This window comes from Pteropus medius, unplaced genomic scaffold, assembly GCF_902729225.1.
Source record: "Pteropus medius unplaced genomic scaffold, Ma_sr-lr_union100, whole genome shotgun sequence".
In the NCBI taxonomy this organism is placed as follows: Eukaryota; Metazoa; Chordata; class Mammalia; order Chiroptera; family Pteropodidae; genus Pteropus; species Pteropus medius.
Genome location: NW_024340699.1, coordinates 258331 through 278282, shown reverse-complemented (window position 1 = coordinate 278282; position 19952 = coordinate 258331). Strand labels below are relative to the sequence as shown.

Here is a 19952-nt window from a genome sequence, read left to right as displayed (position 1 = left end):
GTTGTCAGGTTGAGGCGGCCTTTCTGTTGATCACTCAACCAGGCAGATATCATCCTCTCGAGAGGGGACGTCATGCTACTGAAGGCCGCTTGCTGATTTGCTCCTGCTGAGGCCCGTGACAGGCGGCCACATGAGAGGCGCCAACAAGGACTTGTATCTGGGGAGAGGAGCTGCCTCTCAGAGGCACCTGCTAAAACTCAGAAAGGGAAACCACTGCACCTGCTGTGGAAACAAAGGGCAAGACTTCAGGTTCAGCCACCGGATCGGAGCACACAGACCTCAGCTTCATAGATGTGAAACTGCACTCGAGTGTGTCTCTGAAGGCTGACTTAGGTCTGGAAATCGGACATCATTCAGGGCAAGTTGCCTGCCTGTAAAATGTGGAGGTCGGCCTGGTAGTGGTTCTCAAACATGATGTCAAAACCTCCATTGTGAAGGCTGTTGTGGCAACTTGTACTAATAACGGTTCAAGTAGTGAGGTTTGCAAACAAGGTGCTTTTTATTATGTGAGAGGGAGGGCTCAAAGTCCTCCCACAGCATCACTGTTGGCATGTTCACCTCTTTCTTTGAGTGGGAGAAAATGGGCTAGAGCTGGGGAACGGACTGGCTGCGGGTATGACTTGTTGAGCACATCAATACTGTCCATCATATGTACTAATTTTTTTTTTTTAAAGCAAAACCAAAACCAACCAGTTAGGAATCACTGGACTTGAGTCTCTCTCAGGGACTTTCCAACTTGAAAGCAAACGATTCTGATTACAATGGGACACACCATCCAAAGGGCATCCTTAAAGACCACACTTTCTGCCATAGACTATCCACTGTGGCCAGCCTATTTAGCGTGCCAAATGCCCAGGGACATCCTTGCTTTGTGCCTTTGCTCAAACTCTCTCCACTCCCTAGTGGGCTGTCCTCTCCCCTTCCATCCTCAAATACTATCCTTGGCCATCACCAAGGCCTAATTCAAGATAGGCCTCCTCCAACAAGGTATGACCGGCTGAACTCCATCACAGAATTCATTTTTCTGGATTTCTACAGCACTCACAGTCTAGAGTCCATAACTTCCTACTGTGTTATAAACTGCTTTATATTTTACTAATTCTTGGGATCACTGAAAATGACAGGGATAGTCATCTTTTTTGGGGGGTCTGACCCATAGCAACTAGCACAGAGCTGGGGACATACTAGGCATTACCTGCTTAATTAACAGTTCATGAACGATTTGTTGAATGCATGAGCCAATGGCCAAAATCCATGTCTTCTGGTCAAAAATAATAATAAAAAATTTAAAAAACATCATGGCCCTCTAAGATACTATATCTAAGTCTTATTACTATAAGAATCTGAAGAGATCTCTTTAGAAAATTCTTCTGTCAGAAGGTTTCTACCTCAAACCATAAAAAGCAAAACCTCCTTTCTTTTAAAAGGTATAGAATATTTGGAGGTTGATGACCCACCCCTAGTTTTGAAATCTTACCTCGCCTAAATCGGTCTTAAGGCATCGCATTTTAAAAGCACAAATCGAAAATCATCCAAGTGTCCTTTCACTTAACACTGAGTTACTGAGTGTCTCCTATGAGGGTCAGCCCTGTCGAATGTCTTTGATCTCAGCTGGACCTTCTGTGAAGTTTAGACAATCCTCTCATTCATCCCCAACTGATTTCTTATTCCACCCACAGAGACAGCTGCTCCAAACCTGAACTTTCCTAACCAGTCTCCCACCACCTTTACTTTCTGGAGAGGGCCTCATCTCCTGCCTCATCTAGAAAAGAGGCCATACAACATGGGCATACTAACCATCCCTCCGTTCCACAAAGAGACCGAAGTCTGAGAACCACTGCTCTAACATGACCTAATGATGATGCAAACACAAAATCCAAAGGCCTATTGATGGAGTCATCTCTGAGTCTTTCCCAGACATCTCTCCAGAAGGCCATGTTAACTTTCCTCTCTCCTGGCATTGTTTCCGAGTTGCAGTAAGTCTATCAAAATGACACTCAGCCAGAATAATCCCTGCAAGAAATTCTGCTTGAACCCAAGTCCCATCTTCTCAAAATAATTTCTTTTAAGAATTTGCACCTAATTTGTTTTCTCCTCTTTTGCCAGGGTCCAAGGAGTATGGCCTGAATGGCCACCTTTTTAGGCACATTACGCACATCCTTGGCATAATGGCCATGGCTAGGAAGCCAATATCCAAACGTTCTGCATCTTGGAGGCGTCCCACACCAGTGCCTGAAATCTGAAGTGCCTTTGTACAGACAGGGCCATCCAGGGGCCTTGAAAGAACCTGCGAGTCACAAAGTGCCTTTCAGTTTCCCATTGGTGTGATGGTACAGAGAGGCCAAAGATTTGTCTTCTGAAATTGACACACAATATATAATTAATAAATTGTTCCTTGAGGAATGGAGGGCAGCCATTCAAAAGAACTGCACACTCAGGAACCTCCTTCTCTTCTCTCTCTCCATGGCCTTTTCCTCTTAGACTGGGATTTATAGACATTATCTCATCTGTGGACTCCTGTGGTGACAGGTAGGTAACAAGCTAAGCAGGCTGCTTTCCATTGCCCAATTTTCAAAGTCAGAAAGGTAGTGGCTGATTTAAAAGGACACAGCAAGTCAGGGATAATCCTGTGTCCTAAGCCCATTGTCCTGCTCCGTCTGCCTGGGAAGTGAAGCACGCCCTCAACATTCTTGGTTGGTTGCAAAACGCTGAATGCATACAGAGGAAGAGGTCCTTCCTGACCTCTGTGTGTTGAAATGTGAGAACTATCTCTGGGCTTCTGCTCAGAGTATTCCCTCCCCCTTCTCTTTGCCTACTCAAGTTATACCCACCTTCAGTGTGCTACTCGAGAGCACTTCCTACCTGAAGCCTTACTGACACCAGGTCTTATCATTCTTTCCTTTGGCTGTCTATGCAGGCAAACCTGGGGCTGAGTTTCCTGGTGACAGAGACAAACTCCCCTGGGAAAAGCAAAATCCAGGAAGGCTCTGGAGGTAGAGGAGTTGGTAAGAGCTGTGGGTTAACTACACACATGAACCACATCTTTAATGATTATGTAATTAACACATTTAACAACATAAGATAGTACTATATGCTGATCACTCTACTTAGCACCATCACGCATCCCTCATTTAATAAGAGCATCCAACGAAGTACTAGCTCCTTCCCACCACTGCTGGCTGGCTTGTACTTCACCACTCAGTAGGCAGCATGCTCCACCCTCTTGCCCCACTTCTACCACTAATGCAGGGCCCATCCTCTGGACCCCAGACATGGCTTTGCTCCTGAGAACAACAAGACCAAAGGCCTTTTACAAAGGCTGCAATGAGGTGACTGATGTCTGGTTTCGTCAACTACAAGAGAATAATTAATACTTGCCAGTAAAGAAATAGACTCATTGTTATAGTGGCCACATGGAGGCTATAAAAGGCCATTTTGTGTGAAGCTCTTGGTGGAACCCTAGGGCCAACAGCAGCCAAAAGAAAACCCTTTGAGAGTGCGGGCCAATCCCCACCCGTGGAGACGGGAGCTCTACACTGTTCTCCAGGAGCGCCGTTCCCAGTGTTAATTAGCTTGTTGCCTAGTCATCACCTAATTCAGCTCATTGGTCAAATGGTAGCGGAGGCCCGCTGAACACCCTGAGAGGACACGCTTTACCAGAGGGGACGTGTAGTGTTCTCTTGGGACCTTTCCCAGTTTTTAAATTCATGTCTACTTCCTTCTCCTGGCCAGCCCGATTTGATTTAAGGAAAACCCTTCAATCCTACTGGATTTTATATCCCACTCTTGGCCTACTGCCTAAAGCAAGCTTTTCCTTTTCCATTTCCAGCAGGGACTGAACAAGGGAGGCTTGGGTGCCTACAGAACCGGTCAGAACCGGCCAGGAAATATAATAAAGAAGCTTAGTGAGCAGAGAGCTAATGCCCCCAGCCAGAGGCTCAGTGTATACAACTAGGCAAAGGCACTGGCTTTGTAAGTAAAAACACACTCTTCTTGTGGCCTGGTAACTGTCTTGGCAGATGGCAGCCAGTGGCCATGAGTAACTCTCTATAGGAAAGTTTCACCTCCCCCAAGTGGACACTGGGTGCTCAACAAATGCTTTCTAGTGACAGTAACCCCTGACCAGGATATTTTCACCCTCAGGGCCAGTGCTGCTCGCAAACAGAGCTGACAGCTGCTAGATACTGTCATTGCAGGGAGCTGTTCTCCAAAATTGCTCCCCACTTCGGCTTTCAGCCCACTGTCTAAAATTCTACCATTAGAGATACCAAGTACTTGACCAAAAGCTTTGTTTTCCATTAAAATGCCTCTCAGCCACGGTTTCCTTTCTGGTTGAATGATATCAAGCCACCTGCTCTGCACAGAATGATAAATTCTTCTGAATTTAGCTCTTGAGGATAAGCATGGTCTTGGCTCCTTTCTTGAAAACAAGGAGAACGAGAAGCACAGGGCACCTTGTGGAGGTGGAGGTGGGGGTGGGAAGCCTCAGGGAGGGTCACAGAGAAGGCTGATGCTGGAGAAAACAACCTTAAAGCCTTAACAATCCTGCCCAAGGATGCGGACCTAGATTTTTGCCTCCAACATCTGTAATCTTCAGGGTTGCTGGAATCTTCCAACAGGGCCTGTGCCCAAGAGGAAGGTAAGACCCTCTGCCCTAAAAGAGACACAGGCAGGAGGTGGACAAGGGGCTTGTGGGAACAGGACTCTCCTGATTTGCAGAACTGCCCCAATCTCCCTGCCCATTCCGTGAGGGAACAAGCGCCCAGGATCTGGCAGGAAAAGATCCTTGCCCCCTTCCTGGCCTGGCTGGAAGGGGAGCCGGTGGCCATCAGCCCTTGGTGAGTGTTTCTACTGTGCGGGAAAACTAGGCAAGCAGAGGTCAAAGTCAGAATCCCTAAGCTGGTGAGGACACCTGGGCAGCCCGTGTCCTTTCCTGCTGGGCTCTCCGTACAGAGAACCATACACTTAATCAGAGCATGCTTCCCGCCCCCACACCTAAACAGAGAGCACCCCCTTCTCTTGCTTTTCCCGTAGAAGGTGTGTACTCATCCGGGGGAGGGCTGTCCCGAAAAGCTAAAGCCACACAGACTGGCAGGCACCTTCCTGATTCTTCAGAGCTCAAGAAAGCCAACCTTTTCCCCAGGAGTCGGCCCACTCACCCCCTTCCTCCCCCCTCCCTCCCCCCTGCTCCCCGCCAGCCGGGAGAAGAGCGCTGCTGGCGTAGGCCAGAAGGCTTCAAAGCCGGGCAGACGAGCCTCCTCTCTCATTAAAGCCCCCACACCCAAACGCTGCCGCTTCGCCCCTCGCCCCACCCATCTCAGGTTCACCGCAGGGCGCTGGGTGCCCAAGGCGGCTGCCAGGCGGGCCCAGGAGGCTCTCGCTAGCTCTGGGGGAGGTGATGGTAGCCGCGGCGGCAGAGACAGCAGAGGCGGCAGCTGGCGCTCTGCCGTACCTGGGCGCGGGGATGCCGCCGCCGCCGGGCTCGCGGCCGCTGCAGGTGTCTTGGGTACGCGGGATCAGCGCTGCTTCCCCTCCGGCCCGCGGCTCCGGCCAGGCCGCGCACCTGCTGCTGCTGCCGCCGCCGCGCCAGAGCCCCTCCCTGTGCCGGCGCCTCCCCGCAGGGGGTCTGCGCGAGGTGGCCCGGGTGGACCAGAGAGGGAAGGGGGCCGCGCGGGACCTGGGGCCCAGCCTCCGAGGCTTCCAGGGCCCGCAGGCCGCGCCAGCCGGGGCGCCGCGCCGAGCGCCCCCCGCAGGCCGGGAGAAGGGGCGCCGGCCCCTCGCGCATCCTCACGGCCACATCACCGTCTCCAGCAGCATCCCGGTCCTCGCGCCGGCCCCAAGGCTGCGAGCGCTGCTTACCTGGGTCTGCGGCAGGTCCAGGGGAGCCGCCGGAGGATACCACGGGGCCCTGCGCTGGGGCGCAGGATGCTCTGCCCGGCTCGGCTCCGCCGGCCGCCGCGCTAGCCCCGCCTTCGGCCCCGCCTCTCCGCCCGCCGCAGCTCCTCCTCCGCCCCCGGTGCCTGGCCCCTTCGCCACCGCGGCTGTCACACAAAGAGCAGGAAATGGCTATGGCGAGGGTCTCTAAGTGGGCCCCTCTACGCGGTCAGCGCATCCCAGACCTGCACCTGGGGCTCCCGCCTCAGCACAGCCAGCTGCCCTGCACTGGAGATACAGAAGGGAGAAAGGACTTGTCCCCAGGCCCGGCATGCCTGGGAACCCCACCTGCAGCTGTGGGAGGATGGAAGCTTTGGACTCTATTCGGACCTCATTGATTTCACATTATTTCCAAGTGCTCATTTATCTACCTAACATTTATCGAGCACCAATTTTGTTCCCAGTACCATGTCAGAAGCTGGGTCTGCCCTGGTCTACAAAAGACAGGATCCCTGCCCTTTTGGAGCTTATCCTCTACCAAGAGAGACAGGGCACGCATAAATTGACCTAGTAAATGTCCAATCGCAGCGGAGAGAAGTTCTGTGAAGGAAAGCAACAGGATGAAATGATAGGAAGAAACCCTGGGATTTGGTGAGGGGCCTTCTACCCACTGAGTCTGGTCCCTTCTATCAACTGAGTCTGTTTCTCCTCTGCTCCAGAATAACTTGGGGCACTCCCCTTCCCTTCCTTAAAGCCAGTCTCCGAAGTTGCCATCTCTTAAGCAGGGACCTGCCTCAACTACATTCCGGAAGAATTGCCTAAGGAACAAAAAGGAAAATATATGGTGACAGGAAGTAATTCTTGGCAAAGCCCGGGAAGGAATTGGGAGGACAGGCACCCTTCTCTTCAAGGCTTAATCTGCCATTTAAGGTTCTCCTAATGACACGGTTCTCATTAAAGGCATGCAGCCTGGCGGGCCTTCAGGCCAGGCTGAAGTCAAGCCACACCAAATCCCAGCCTTGAACCGCTCTGTTCCTGAGAAGCCACCATAGTTATAAGGAGCCATGCCTACCTCACAGAGTAAATAATTTGAAAGCATTTGAGATGATTTAAAGTATATATAGATTTAAGAGATGAAGTCCTGTTACGAGGGAACCCTTCGCAATTGTTTGCCTAGGCCCCGCAAATTTATATTTAATCACTCAGGTCTTCCTATCAGGGGTTATTTAGAGGCGCCATATTACTCAAGTCTAAGCTAAGGGCTGTGGCAGTCTTTGCCCTCAATGACCTCACACTATTGCCCAAACACTTCGAAATCATGATCCTCCATGGTTTGATGTTACATCACTCATTCTAATTTAAATTGCTATTTTAGAAAGGATGACATACACACACATTTCTGTCCCTAATGCCATGTGAGAAAGTTGCGGGGGTGTTTGTGGAGGATGGCTTTAAAAATAGAAATAAGGTTTCTTCCTTTAAAAAAATTTTTTTTTTAAATTTTCCACTGTGATCCTTGGGATTTTGAGTTTTAGCCATTAAAAATACGTAACAATGAGAGAATGGATTTTCATTCTAAAGAGAATATTGTTTGAGATGTAGATTTCTGGAAGACATCTGTGGTTCCTTCCCTGTCTTTGCACTTTTTAGGAAGAAGTTGCTTTAAAAAAAAAAAAAGACTATTACATATATATTTGCTTATATCTTGGGCAAAAATTAATCTTTGACCCCTGAATTCTATTTGCTTATAAAGGGAACAATGTGGTTTTGTTGAAACTGCTGCGTCGGACATTGAGAAGCTTGCCTTTTGGTCTTAGTTTTGCAATTAGGTATTCTTAGGCAAGTCGCTTTACCTCTGCATTTCCCCTTCTATGCAGTGAAGTAGGTTGGATACTCTCCAAGGACCCGCTGACTGTGGACAATGGCTTGAGTTAAAACAAAGGACATGTCCTTGCCATGCCTAAAGCACTTCACCAGCTTCCTATGCTCTCAGGATGGAGCCTGAACCCCTTACCATGGCCTGCGAGGGGCTTCATGACCTAGCGTCTACCTCTTCTATGAACAAGCTTGATATACTTCAGCTAAAAGGGATCTTTTACCTCCCCAGACTTGCTGTGTTCTCTGCTGCATTTGGCCTTTGCACAAACTCGACTTTTTTGCTTGAAATAATCTGTCTTCCTTTCCTTTCTTCTTCCACCCTTTCCTCCAGCTTACTGCCTAACTTCTATTCACCCTTCTGGTATTCACCTAGATTGCACTTCCTCCAAGATCCCCAGGCTAGGGTTAGCCATCTATAGCCCCCTGGACTTCCTCTATTATACCACTTGTGTAATTGTTGACCTACTTGCCTGCATCCCACTCTTAGAGCATAAAACCTAAGAGAGAAAGGATGGGTCCATCTTGCTCCCCATTGTATCCTCAGAGACTAGTACATAGCAGGAGTTCAGTAAAAATGGGTCAAATGAATAGTCAAAAGTAAAGTCAGCTTATACATTGCCAGTGAAATTCATAGCCATCTGTCTACTGCCTTCAGATTTCCTTCACATCCAACCCCAGGTGCACTGTCAGCAGTGAGAAGATTGTAGTTATCAGGCAAGAATTGTTTTGCTACTTGCAAAGCGGTGTCCCATGAGTTGTGGTTCTGTGTGTAGCAATATTGCCTTGTTTTTAGAAAAGCCTGAAGTCACTTAGGACACCTAGATCTTTATTTAAAATCCGCTGCTTCGTAGAAACCAACGTGATGCATCTGGAATGGGCACAAGAATTGGTTCTGGAGAGAGAAACCATAAGTACTAATATAATAATGGCTAACGTTTACCAAGTGCATTACTTCATTTAATATTCGCAATTATCCTATAAGAAAAATGTAATTATATTATAATTGAAGAAACTAAGACGAGTTAAATAACTTGCCCAGGTAGTGAAACCAAAACTCATGCTTTTAACCAAAATTATATACAGCCTCATTTCCCCCTCCCAAACTGAATCCATGTATTCATTAATATGCCACCTTACTCCAAAAATATATTTAATACAAGTTACAAAGATGCATTATATTAAATGTTTTTAATTAGTAATAAATTTAAGAAGACAGAAGGACAAGGGTACGAGATGGAGAGAAAATGTGAATAATACAGAAAAACTCTGTGCGCTCTGGGCTTGCTACAGAAAGCTCGCACATCTATGTAGTTATCAGGAAAAGAGAGACTTGATGGTCAGTTACCCAGTTTACATTGTTCAGTAGATCAAACCTGACCACTTGCTCAAAATTGCCTCATTTTACACATGAAAGAACAGGGAAGGGTTGCTCAAGGCCCGCTGGACCTGGGCCCAGGTCTTTCCATAGGAAACCAGGTTGCCTATTTGGTTCTTCGAATCTGAAATGACCTGTCAAAGCATATATTTTACACGAACACTTACTGGGTGTTTGTTTGGGACCAGCCTCTATGCTAAGTCCTATATGGAGATGAGTTCATTTATCCTCCCGAGGCTGCAGAAGTAGACTGTTATTTTACAGATGAAACATGGGGGACCGTGTTGCCATTGAAACAGGGCAGCGCTATCCTGGGCCCTTTGGGAACGCCCTCCCTCCCTTCTCTGCTGTCGTCCCTCACGTCGGTCACGTCCCATAACTTCTGAAGAACTGGCCTCCCTCGAAGCCCCGATCTCTTACGCATCACTTGATAATGGAGGACGTTTAACATTTCATCTTTATTTAAACAAATACTGTTTACAATAATTTGTGGCGAGAACTGATAAAGAGGATCTAAGCGTATTCCATTTGGGACGCGAAAACATAGCTGAGGCTAAATGGGGTGGGTGCTGCTGTATTCCCAGGCTAGCATAGGAGACCCTGTAACCAACCCCACAGGAAGGTTGGGAGCATGGAATCTGGGAACAGACAGGGTGGTGTCTGTACCGCCCGCATGTGGTGCTCTTCCAGACCACCTCACTGTTCTCCCCGCACTGTCTCCCCTGATCACTGGCCTCTGCGGACCACTGTCAGGGTCTCCTAGTCCTCTGGCTTCCAGTGGGGTTTGGTTAACCGGAAGCTGCAGCAACTGATGGAAGAGAGGGAGGAGAGTGGGCTCAATGTATTTATTCCTCTGGCTTCCTCCCTGTGATACTGCCTTGATCTTCCTCTGTCCCTCAGTAAAGGTCCTCTTCTCTAAAAGCGACATTCTCCAGGTGATTCTCTGCTCCCTTATTCAAATGACCACTCCCCTTCCTCGCCCTTCAGGCCTAGGGTGGTAACTGCTTCAGAGGCTATTATTTTCCTCTGTACCAATTCCTATGGTTCTCCTAAACCTGGCCCACACCGTTTTAAATAATCCTTTTGTAAACAAGCCCTGCTTGAATCGTCTTAATGCGAGTGCGACATGTTTGGTCCCTAACTGATAAAATACCTTGTTCATCTTAATGCACCTAACATAGTGACAAGCAATAGCAGGGGAAAGGATCTCTATAACTCCTTCTAACAGTATCTGTATGGTTCTGTTATTTCTCAAGTCAACTATACATCACTTGGGGAGAATCACAGTCAACGAACACACATGCATGCGTGCGCATACATACACACACACACACACACACACACACACACACACACAGAGTCCGTATTGCTGAATGGAGTATGTTCTGCCTCTTCCTCAGAGGGGTGGACCTCAGAACGCTGGAAGATTCCAGAGAGAGTCGGGTCTGTAGGATAAATGTTCTGAGAAGCAGACGAGTTCGTCTAATCCCCTGTAGAAGTTTCCCATGTGAATCATTTTCCAGTGGAAGTGAAGCCCGGAGATGAGTCCCACAAAGGACTATATGGAAGCCAGAGGCTTTGTCACCTGTGCCTAACGGTTCTCTGGTGCACGAACTGGCTCCTGCTGTGGACATGGGCATTTGGTAAACTGAAAGGTACAAGGAGAGCTCAACACACCAATACTATAAAAACACAGCTTTTATTTCACAGGGATTTTAAGGGGGAGGAGAATAGCTATTCATTTCTGTCCAACTGTGACTGAAGAATTCCGAATTACAATTTCAATGTGTCGCCCACGTAGCAGATGATAGTGAGTGAGCATGGGCAATAATCTGGTTCTCGGAGCAAGGCAAGGATCACCTCCAAACTGGTTTCTCCTCTGCCAGCTTTGCCGCTCTCAAATCCACTCACCCTGCTGCTGCCAGAATATATTTTTAAACACAAATTTGACCTTCTCTCCTTGCTCAATGATAGTTTTTTCTATCTATAGGTAGAATATCAATCTTTTAAAAAACATCTTTTTAAACATGGTCCTTGCCTATATTTCTAGGCTCACTTTCAATTTGTCTACTACCCCTTCTATCAACTTACGCTCAGCAATAGTAAACTAATAATAGCTTCCCAATCCATTCTGTTTCCTCTATCCCTCTACCTGGAAACTATTTATCTTATTTCTGACAACTTCTTGCCTTAAAAAAAAAATCTAAAACTCATCTTCACAACTGAGTCAGACATATCCTCTGTGACAGAGCTTCCCAAACTTTAATCTGCATATGTTCATCTATGGATCTTGTTAAAATGTAGATTATCGTTCGGCGGGTCTCAAGGTCAAGCTGGAGAATATGTATTTCTCACCAGCTGGCCGTGCTGCTATTGCTGGTCCAGGGATCACACTGTGACCAGCAAGGTTCTAAGAAGTTTCCCCTGATATTATTCTTGTTTATATGCCCGCCTTCCCAACCACACCTGGAGTTTCTTAAACGTAAAGACTGTGCCTTTTTTAAATCTTTGTTTCTGTAGCACTCAGCACATAAAAACATAAAAACATAAAAACATAAGCAGCATTTGAAATGTACTTGTTGAACAAATGTTGAGCGACATAGAGTCTTTACTTGTCTGTGGGACATGAAACCATGTAACCACTTTTATTTAAGGAAAATGTTTGTTGTTCGACATTTGGATAAATATGGAACTCAGATCATACACACCATAGTTACTAAAACGTACAACTTTATTTGCTGGGCCCGATCTTTAACTTTGTGTGCTTTACAAAGGGTGAGATATTTGTAACATTTTAATTGTGAACACTAGCAATGACTGTACACTAATAAATATTCAGTCTATGCATATATAAATACATAGTCTCAAAAGGTACAAGAGGCAAAATCTACAAAATGTATCTGGAATTGAAACTTTCTATAAGAGAATTCCCTGTGACCACATGGCACCATTTTCAAAATGTGAGGGGTGGAAGGAAACGGGCAGGAAGCCCATTTTGCAGGATAGGACATTGGGAGGTAAATTATCGACATGAATTCAGTTAAGGCCCCAGTGAATCTGAGCTTAGACAAGATAATACCATGCAAGAGGGATTTTTCTAAACCAGACCACAGAAATTAATCAATTCTGATGTTTTCCCTCTAGGCTGGATGTTTCAGAAATCTGTAGTTGAAATTTCCAGAAGAGAATTACAAAATGCCAGAAAATACACAGGGATGATTTTGGATAAGTCGAATAAGATCATCTCCTGAGTTCTGTCTTGAGGTTCCCAGTTTCACAATAATTATAGCTAAAAGTTATGCATCTGACTCTCTGACTGGTCAAAATATCACATGATTTAGAAAAAGATGATTGCAATGGCATCCAATAATCGCTCCTAGAGTTTTATCTGAACACCGTGGGAAAATTAACTCTCTCTTACATCAGGGAGTACTCTTCCCCACCAAGTGTCCAAGAAGACTGCTGCCAGCTCAAAGTTGGAATGATAATTAAAGGAAGCGTTTATACTTCTGCAGGAGAATCTTTCCAAGCTGCTTTGAAGCTCTCCTATAAATCCTTCATGAGACATGATGACTCTGGTGGGTTAGGTGAATCAAAGGGTTAATTAACTGAGTGAGCTCAAACTCTGACAAAAGGGAGGCTACAGATTAGTAAAGAGAAGATCTTACTCCAAGCTGGAGTGCTACAGTGCCAACCACAGTCGTCTGTGTGGGATCAGTATTACTTGCTGGTGATGCTTCGTTGATGTCTTTGTTGGTTTTCTCTGCCTTTCCTCTCTGCTGTGTTTCTCTCCTCTGCGATCCCTTTCATTTTCAGTAAAAGGCAATGTTGAACAGGAATAAAGAAAGCGAACTGGAGTCAGGTAGCTGTGGGCTAGAATCCAGCTCTATACTGCCTAGCTCTGTCACTTCTGGGAGGTGTCCTGGATTTTTAAAGCCTCTGTTTTACTATCTGTAAAATGGGAGTAAAAATACTATCTCACGGGGTTGATGTGCATGCAGGGTAAGCTCAGCAAATATTCACTTTGAATATTTAAGTGCTCAGTGAACAGTAGGCATCCTTGTGCATCTTAGGAGCATCCCACTCAGTGCCTGACTCAGTTTCCATGCAGATTGTTTGAGCAAGAACACACCTTTTGTTCTTCTCCCCCAATTCTGGGAGACTTAAAGTCTCAGCCTTACGGTTGCAAATCTCTAGGGCTTAAACAAGCTACAATTTCTCTGCAAGGCTACACTGCCCAACACGATGCTGCCCTCTGTTGATGAGGGTGACAGAGTGCAGAGAGGGGACTGATTCCTGGAAGGGGTGGAAGTGATGACAGAGTCCTGAGAGTCAGTGTTCAGAAGGAACCACTTCCTCCTAGTATGCCTCTGGAAGCATTCTGTGCCGAAGGGAAGGCATAGTCACCTGCCTGGCTTAACACATTGGAGTGGTAACAGCCTAAGGCCTTTGTACCAGTTGGTTCCCTATCATCAGAAGCCCTCTTTCTGCCCGGACACCAGATACCTAACTCTCCAAATGTGGGATCGAAATTATTGACTTGAGTCCATCGTGCTCCCTTCAGGGAGAGAGGTGGCAGTGTACTCTGAGTAAAACCTCATAAAGCTGTTTCTCAGAATATCCGGCCTCTGATGTGAGCAGCTGTTCCATCATCCTCTATGGCAGGAAGCTGTGGCTGACAGCATCATGGCAGAGCTTACTCTTTTTGTCCTTAACTCACAGTTCTCCTTGAAGAAGAGTCATGCTCTTTGTTCCTCTGCCCCATATCCTGGGATTCTGTGTTGTCAGGTGACATAAAAAGTCTTTTGACTATGAATTTTATATCCATGTTTAAAATAATAATAAAAATAATAATCCAGGGTCCTACCCCATTTCTCCCTTTCTCTAAGAAGTGCAAGAAAGGTTGCCTGAAAGCTGTCAGATTGAGGTTTATGCACCATGCAAGATAAGAGGCTGGAAGGAGGGAAGAGACATCGCCGCTGCTCTGGCCTCGCTCCCAGTTCATTGGCTGAGCCTCCTGCCTGTGGCCCAGGGCCAGCTTCTGTCAGGGTGCTGCCTCTATGCCAGCTCAGGGACTGGCACCACAGGCCAGCATCCTCTGGGGAGTCCTGGGCTGGTGGCAGCTTTTAATGCTCTATGGAGGGAGGACTTCCTGCCCCCACTGAGGATCTGCAGCTGAGTCTCTGCTAAAGTCCCGATTCTGCGATTTCACCCAGTTGACTCAAGAGTCTGGAGAAAGGTGGCCGGTCTTCTGGTTTCTAGAGAGGGAAGAAAAGATTCTGAGTTCTTGGTATTTGTGTGTCCTAGCCAGTTCCAATGCAAAGAAGAAATCAATAGCCATAGCCTCTGCTGACTCGGTCCATCCAGACAATGCCATACTATTTGGTGATAAAAAAAAAATTAACTATCAAGCCACGAAAACACATGGAAGAATCTTAAATGCATATTGTTAAGTGAAAGAATCTAATCCGAAGAGGTTATATACCATATAATATTAACTATATGACATTCTAGAAAAGGCAAAACTTAGACAATAAAGAGGTCAATATTTGCTAAGGATTCAGGGAGCAGAGAGGAAAGGATATATAAGTGAATTTTATGTGAACAGTGAACAGTGGATTTTATGGCAGTGAAACTATTCTGTATGATACTATAATGGTAGAAATATGACATCATATATTTGTCAAAACTCAGAACTGTACAACACAAAGGATAAACCCTAACGTAAACTATGGACTTCAGTAAATATTAAGGTATCAATTGTGGTTGATTAATGGCAACGAATGTTCCACACTAATGCAAAATGTTATTATAGAGGAGGAAGGTATATGGGAAATCTGTACTACTTGCTCAATTTGTCTGTAAACCTAAAACTTCTAAACAATAAAGTCTATTAATTAAAAAAAATCAATAAAAGTGAAAAAAGAAGAAGTGCTAAATAAATGTCAGCCATCATAATTATTATAGTATTTAATTCTTGTAAAATGGACTAGATTAAGTGCCCTTGTTTATGTCTTTATTGTTTGTTTCTTTCTTTTTGATTATGAATGATCTATGAACTTAAGATTTATGAACTTACAAATCAAACATTATTTATTTCTCTTACCAGTAAGAAAGAGGAGGTTTAGATAGAGAACTGTCCAAGATTAATGATTAAGAAATGGCAAAGCTGAGACAAAACTGAAGAATTCGATACTTCTCCAGTTCTACCTTGTTACCCTTCGATGATCTGAATTTGTATTAACTCCCTATTTCAGCAACATTCAGCTGTGGTTTAAACTCAGAATTTCCTAACTCACCAAAAGACATCTAAGACGCATGCTGATGCAGCACAAGGCATAGCCTGCAACCCAAATATAGGGATAACTGAGATGTCTGGGAGGGTGCAGAGTAATTGGCATCTCATTCTAAACTGCCGAATGAATAAAATGAACTTTTTAAGTCATTTTACTATTTCCACAGCACGAGTGAACTTCTGATCCCCAGAAGTACATCCAATGGTTTTATGTACATTCAATGGTTTTATGACGCTACACACATTTTTTTTTTCTCAGAAAATTGATGTATTAACATAGGCTTCATCCCCCCGCCTTTCCCTCTGACAACATTTTGATGGCTTCGACATTGTGCAGCAAATCAAATGATGTGTAATGTCACTGCCAGCTCCTTTAGGGGTGGAGAATCTCTCTGGTTAATAGATGCTCAAGGTTACTTTCTTGCTATTCTCTTTTAGTCATCGCTTCTGCCTCATTCTTTACAAAGGTTCCTTTTTCTAGGGAAGGAGGGAGACCGTGACGTTGTAGATTATAATGACCTTTCCTTTACTGACCTCTTTCCAGCAATGATTCATGATCTGGTAGATGTGCGAGGAGGCCAGCCGGGGCTTGTATAACCGAAATCCAGTAGTGATGTCTTCCACCACTTCTGAGTTGCTTCGGTTTTCATATGGGATTTTGCCTTCGCTGAAGACTTCCCACATGAGCACACCTATGAGCAATGGTAAGTGCAGCACAGCTAATGATGAGGTTCACAAATAGCCAACAAACAAACCTACATCTAGGAATCGCAGGCTCCCTGGCATGAAGATGTAGTAGGTGTATTAGGCTGGTACTATTTCCAAAGAACAGAGATTTCTCAACTTTTCTAGAGGTGGAGAACGTTCAAGCTCAGCCCTTCGTTATATGTAACTCAAATGCTACCACTAAAACTTGCAGGGACATAAACTCAAACGTCTACAAGTGATGTAAATGAATGGAGAAGATGAGAGGCGTCATAACAGGGACTGGTGAGGACTGTGAAAACTGGAGATAAAAAATGCTGTCTTAAGGAGACAGCTGTGATTTAGCTCCAGCCAATGTTGGGTACATGGCAACAAGGGCTCGGGACTGCCACATCTTCTCATTTTGAAAAAGAGGTCACAAATAGAGAGTTTTAAAATATAAACTCAATTGGATTTAAAAATACTATGTAGACCAAGCAAAACACATTTTTAGGTTTCCCATTTTTGACCTCTGATTTAATCTTTTTCTCTTCTGCCCAAAGTACAGATGTCACAGCTAGCTTTATTGTGTGCTAATACAGTCATAGGATGTCAGAGATTTAATTAGTCAGCTTCTCCCTAGCTTCTACTATTAGTCAATACACTTGGCAAACCCTCTCTTCATACAGAATGGCAAAGTCAAACTCTAATCTGTTCCTGTCCAAAGCATGATTCTTCTTATAATCTGAATCAGAGAGGTGATCTTAGGATGCCACGACAAATCCAGCAAGACTAGTGCTTCCTGCCACAACAACATCATTCATTTGGCCTTTCATTCATGCCCATTTGCATTTGTTAGAACTTCTAATTCCTCATCATGGCCTGCTTACTTCATCGCCTACTGCTCTCCCAATAAGACAGTGTCCCCCTTCTCTTTGGGCACACCAACATTTTGCACATGCCGGTTCCTCTGTCAGGGCTGCTGTTTCCTGGATCTTCAAATGGGGACAGCGTTCTCTCATCATTCAAGGTCTCTGCTCAAGAGTCACCTCCTTAGTGAGGCTTTCCTAGGTCATACTATTTAAAACAGACCCTCCCTCTATCCCAGTCACTATCCCATTACTGTTTTGTTTTATTCATAGCACTTATCACTATCTGACTTATCTTATAGACATATCTATTAGCTTGTTTATATAATTGTTAACTGTCTCCCCTAAAATTTAGGTCCAAGAGAACAGGAGTCTTTCCTACCCTATCCACCACTATATTATGAGCACCTAGACTAGCCCTTGGCATATAGTAGATGCTCAATAAATTGCTGCTGAATGAACGAGTAAATACTTATTGAAGATGAAGTATGGGAATATAATATTGGACAAAATATGGTCCCTGGCCTCAAGAAACTTACATTCTAATCTCCCGACAACTCTAGCTTTTGGTCTCACAGCAGTTGTCACCAGAATCCTAAGTTCCCACTCGCATTTTTACACATTGCCATTTCAAAGGTCTCCAAGAACAAAAACGGTAATGAGGAACCCTTCACACTTTTCAGAGCTGTTATTACACACACACCACCAGTGGGGCTCCCTCACCCTCTAGAGATCAGGGGACGTAGAGCTGGCCCTGCAGATGACCCACAGTCCCAGATCATGTGGGTGTGGGGCCGGAACGACACTCACCAAATGACCACACATCCGACTTGCTGCTATAGCGACTGAAAGAGAAGACTTCTGGGGATGCCCACTTCACTGGGAATTTGGTGCCTGTGGAACTGGTGTACTGATCATCAAGGACGAACCTTAGGAGAGAGCGGAGAGAGAATGTCCAAATGTTCTGGGGGCCTGAGTCCCATTCTTGAGACTGTACCAGCACCACATCCCTTCTTACCTTGTCATCCCAAAGTCAGACACCTTGATGACTTGGTTTTCTCCCACTAAACAATTTCGGGCAGCCTGGAGAGGAGACAGGCCAACAGAAAGGAGAATGAAACTGTAATCAGTAATTAAGGTGTCGCCTGTAATCACCGTCCTTTGCTTTTCCATGTGCTGTTGTACGAGGGCATTGAGGAGCTTTACAAACATTAATTAAACTTCACAAGCACCAGATGGAACTTAGCTAGAAAGCTGAATGTGTAAGATCCTTTATCAGGATGAGTAAGTTTCGTCTTTTATTCATTCCCAGGACCCTAATTAGAGGAGAAATCTATGGTGTTGTCTAACCAGTGATATGCTCTAATGCAACCTGATGCGATCAAAAAAAAAAAAATGTTAACATTAGGGATGATAGGAAGAAACTGTTGCCCATTTGACTAAAATAACAATGTTTTGAGGTTGCTAATCATCTTACTATTTTTTGATAGAGAGAGTACCTGGTCCCTAATTAGTATCATAGAATGTTTTATTAGAAAAGCCCCTAGTAATAAAAGACTCCGGCAAGTCTCAAATTTTAATGTGCCTACAGTCCCATAGGGGACATGTTAAAATGAATATTTCTGAGCCCTAAAGCCCAGAGATTCTGAGGATGATTTTAGGATCTCCCCAGTGTGATTCTGGTAAATGCTTGGATAACACTTTGAGGAAAACTGCTTGTCTATTCTCATTTTCCCAGGAGGAAACAGAGGCACAGAGAGGTGAAGAAGAAGAGGCTGTTACTTTCATTTAGGGAAAATGTAAACTACATCTGAGAGGGAAAAAGTTAGAGGCGGGGCTGTGATCTGAGTCCTCCTGGGACATTTTCCCATGAGGACATCCCAAAGTGCGTGGAGGAAGGAAGAAGCTGGGAGGGAGAGGGAGATGGACTGCGACCAGTTCTTGACTAATGCATTCCCAGTCTCGGTAGCTCCGCATTTCAGTGTCTGTGCCCCTGTATCCTGGACCTGCAGGTGGCTGTCCCACGCCCTCCTACCAGGTCTCTGTGGATGACACACGCCTCTTCCAGGTAGGCCATGCCCTCACACACGTCCAGGCACATGCCCAGCAGGGTCTCTGCCGCAAAGAGCCCCCGCTGGCTGCGCAGGTAATCTGACAGGCAGCCGTGCTCCATGAACTCAAACACCAGGCAGATGGGGGCCTGCTCCAGGCACACCCCATACAGCTGGACCAGTTTGGGGTGAGAGAGTTTCCTGGAAAAGAAGGCAAGGGGTGAGATGGTCCAAACTCAGTCTCCTCAAAATGCATTTCCCCCCACCCCCAGATAAAAATCCGTCATTTTAGCTGAGACCTAAAGGATGACAGGGAGTCAGCTGGTATGGGTGAGGATGAGTGGAGGCCAGTGTATCTGACACATCGTGAGCCCAAGGAGAGATGGGCAGGATGTGAGATTGGGGAGCGGGCAGGGCCAGACCGTGACAGGTCTCGTAGACCATGTGAGGAGTATGATTTTATTCTCCACACCACAGGGAGCCATTGCTGGATTTGAGGAGGGATCTGGCATGACTTGGCATCAGCGTAGTATGAAAGAGCACAGCACAGGATACCCTCCCTGAGGCATCGTTCATACCCTTGTTCTGGGCACTCACATCATGACTTCAGCCTCCTCTATGAAGTCCTCTTCTGACATAGCTCCTTCCTGAATGGTTTTGATGGCTACCTTGTCCTTGTTGAGCCAGTAGCCAAGATGCACCAACCCGAATTGCCCGCTGCCAATCTCCTGCACGAAAGTGAGCTCCGAGGGATCAATCACCCATTTCCCTGGAGGTGAGAGAGAGGGTTTTCTGGGGTTGGCAAGCAGTAGATACAAGGTAGAAGGATACCAGGAGATCGTATACCCTATGTAGAAGGTTAGCCTACTGTTAATATAACCCAAAGATGGCATATGAGATGAGCCCTAGATTTGGAAATATCACAG

At 45.8% G+C, this 19952-nt stretch overlaps 2 protein-coding genes across 5 annotated transcripts in view; both read right to left on the bottom strand.

Annotated features, from left to right (window-relative positions):
• CYFIP2 (cytoplasmic FMR1 interacting protein 2) overlaps positions 1–5924 on the bottom strand; it is a 112933-nt gene extending 107009 nt beyond the window's left edge. Inside the window, exon 1 of one of the 3 annotated variants that reach the window (XM_039876528.1) lies at positions 5860–5924. The gene's annotated coding sequence lies outside the window, so the exon portion shown is untranslated. Of the gene's footprint in view, positions 1–2831; positions 3079–5452; positions 5478–5859 lie in introns of those variants that run through there. The other 2 variants (XM_039876529.1, XM_039876530.1) reach the window with 2 other exon arrangements.
• Positions 5925–11749: 5825 nt separating this feature from the next.
• ITK (IL2 inducible T cell kinase) overlaps positions 11750–19952 on the bottom strand; it is a 50186-nt gene continuing 41983 nt past the window's right edge. Inside the window, exons 12-17 of one of the 2 annotated variants that reach the window (XM_039876526.1) lie at positions 19624–19795; positions 19011–19227; positions 17994–18058; positions 17786–17904; positions 15957–16114; positions 11750–14385 (exon numbers count right to left, since the gene is read on the bottom strand). In XM_039876526.1, coding sequence (XP_039732460.1) covers positions 14314–14385; positions 15957–16114; positions 17786–17904; positions 17994–18058; positions 19011–19227; positions 19624–19795 — 803 coding nt within the window. In that variant the 3' untranslated portion in view covers positions 11750–14313. Of the gene's footprint in view, positions 14386–15956; positions 16115–17785; positions 17905–17993; positions 18059–18101; positions 18960–18990; positions 19228–19623; positions 19796–19952 lie in introns of those variants that run through there. The other variant, XM_039876527.1, reaches the window with a different exon arrangement.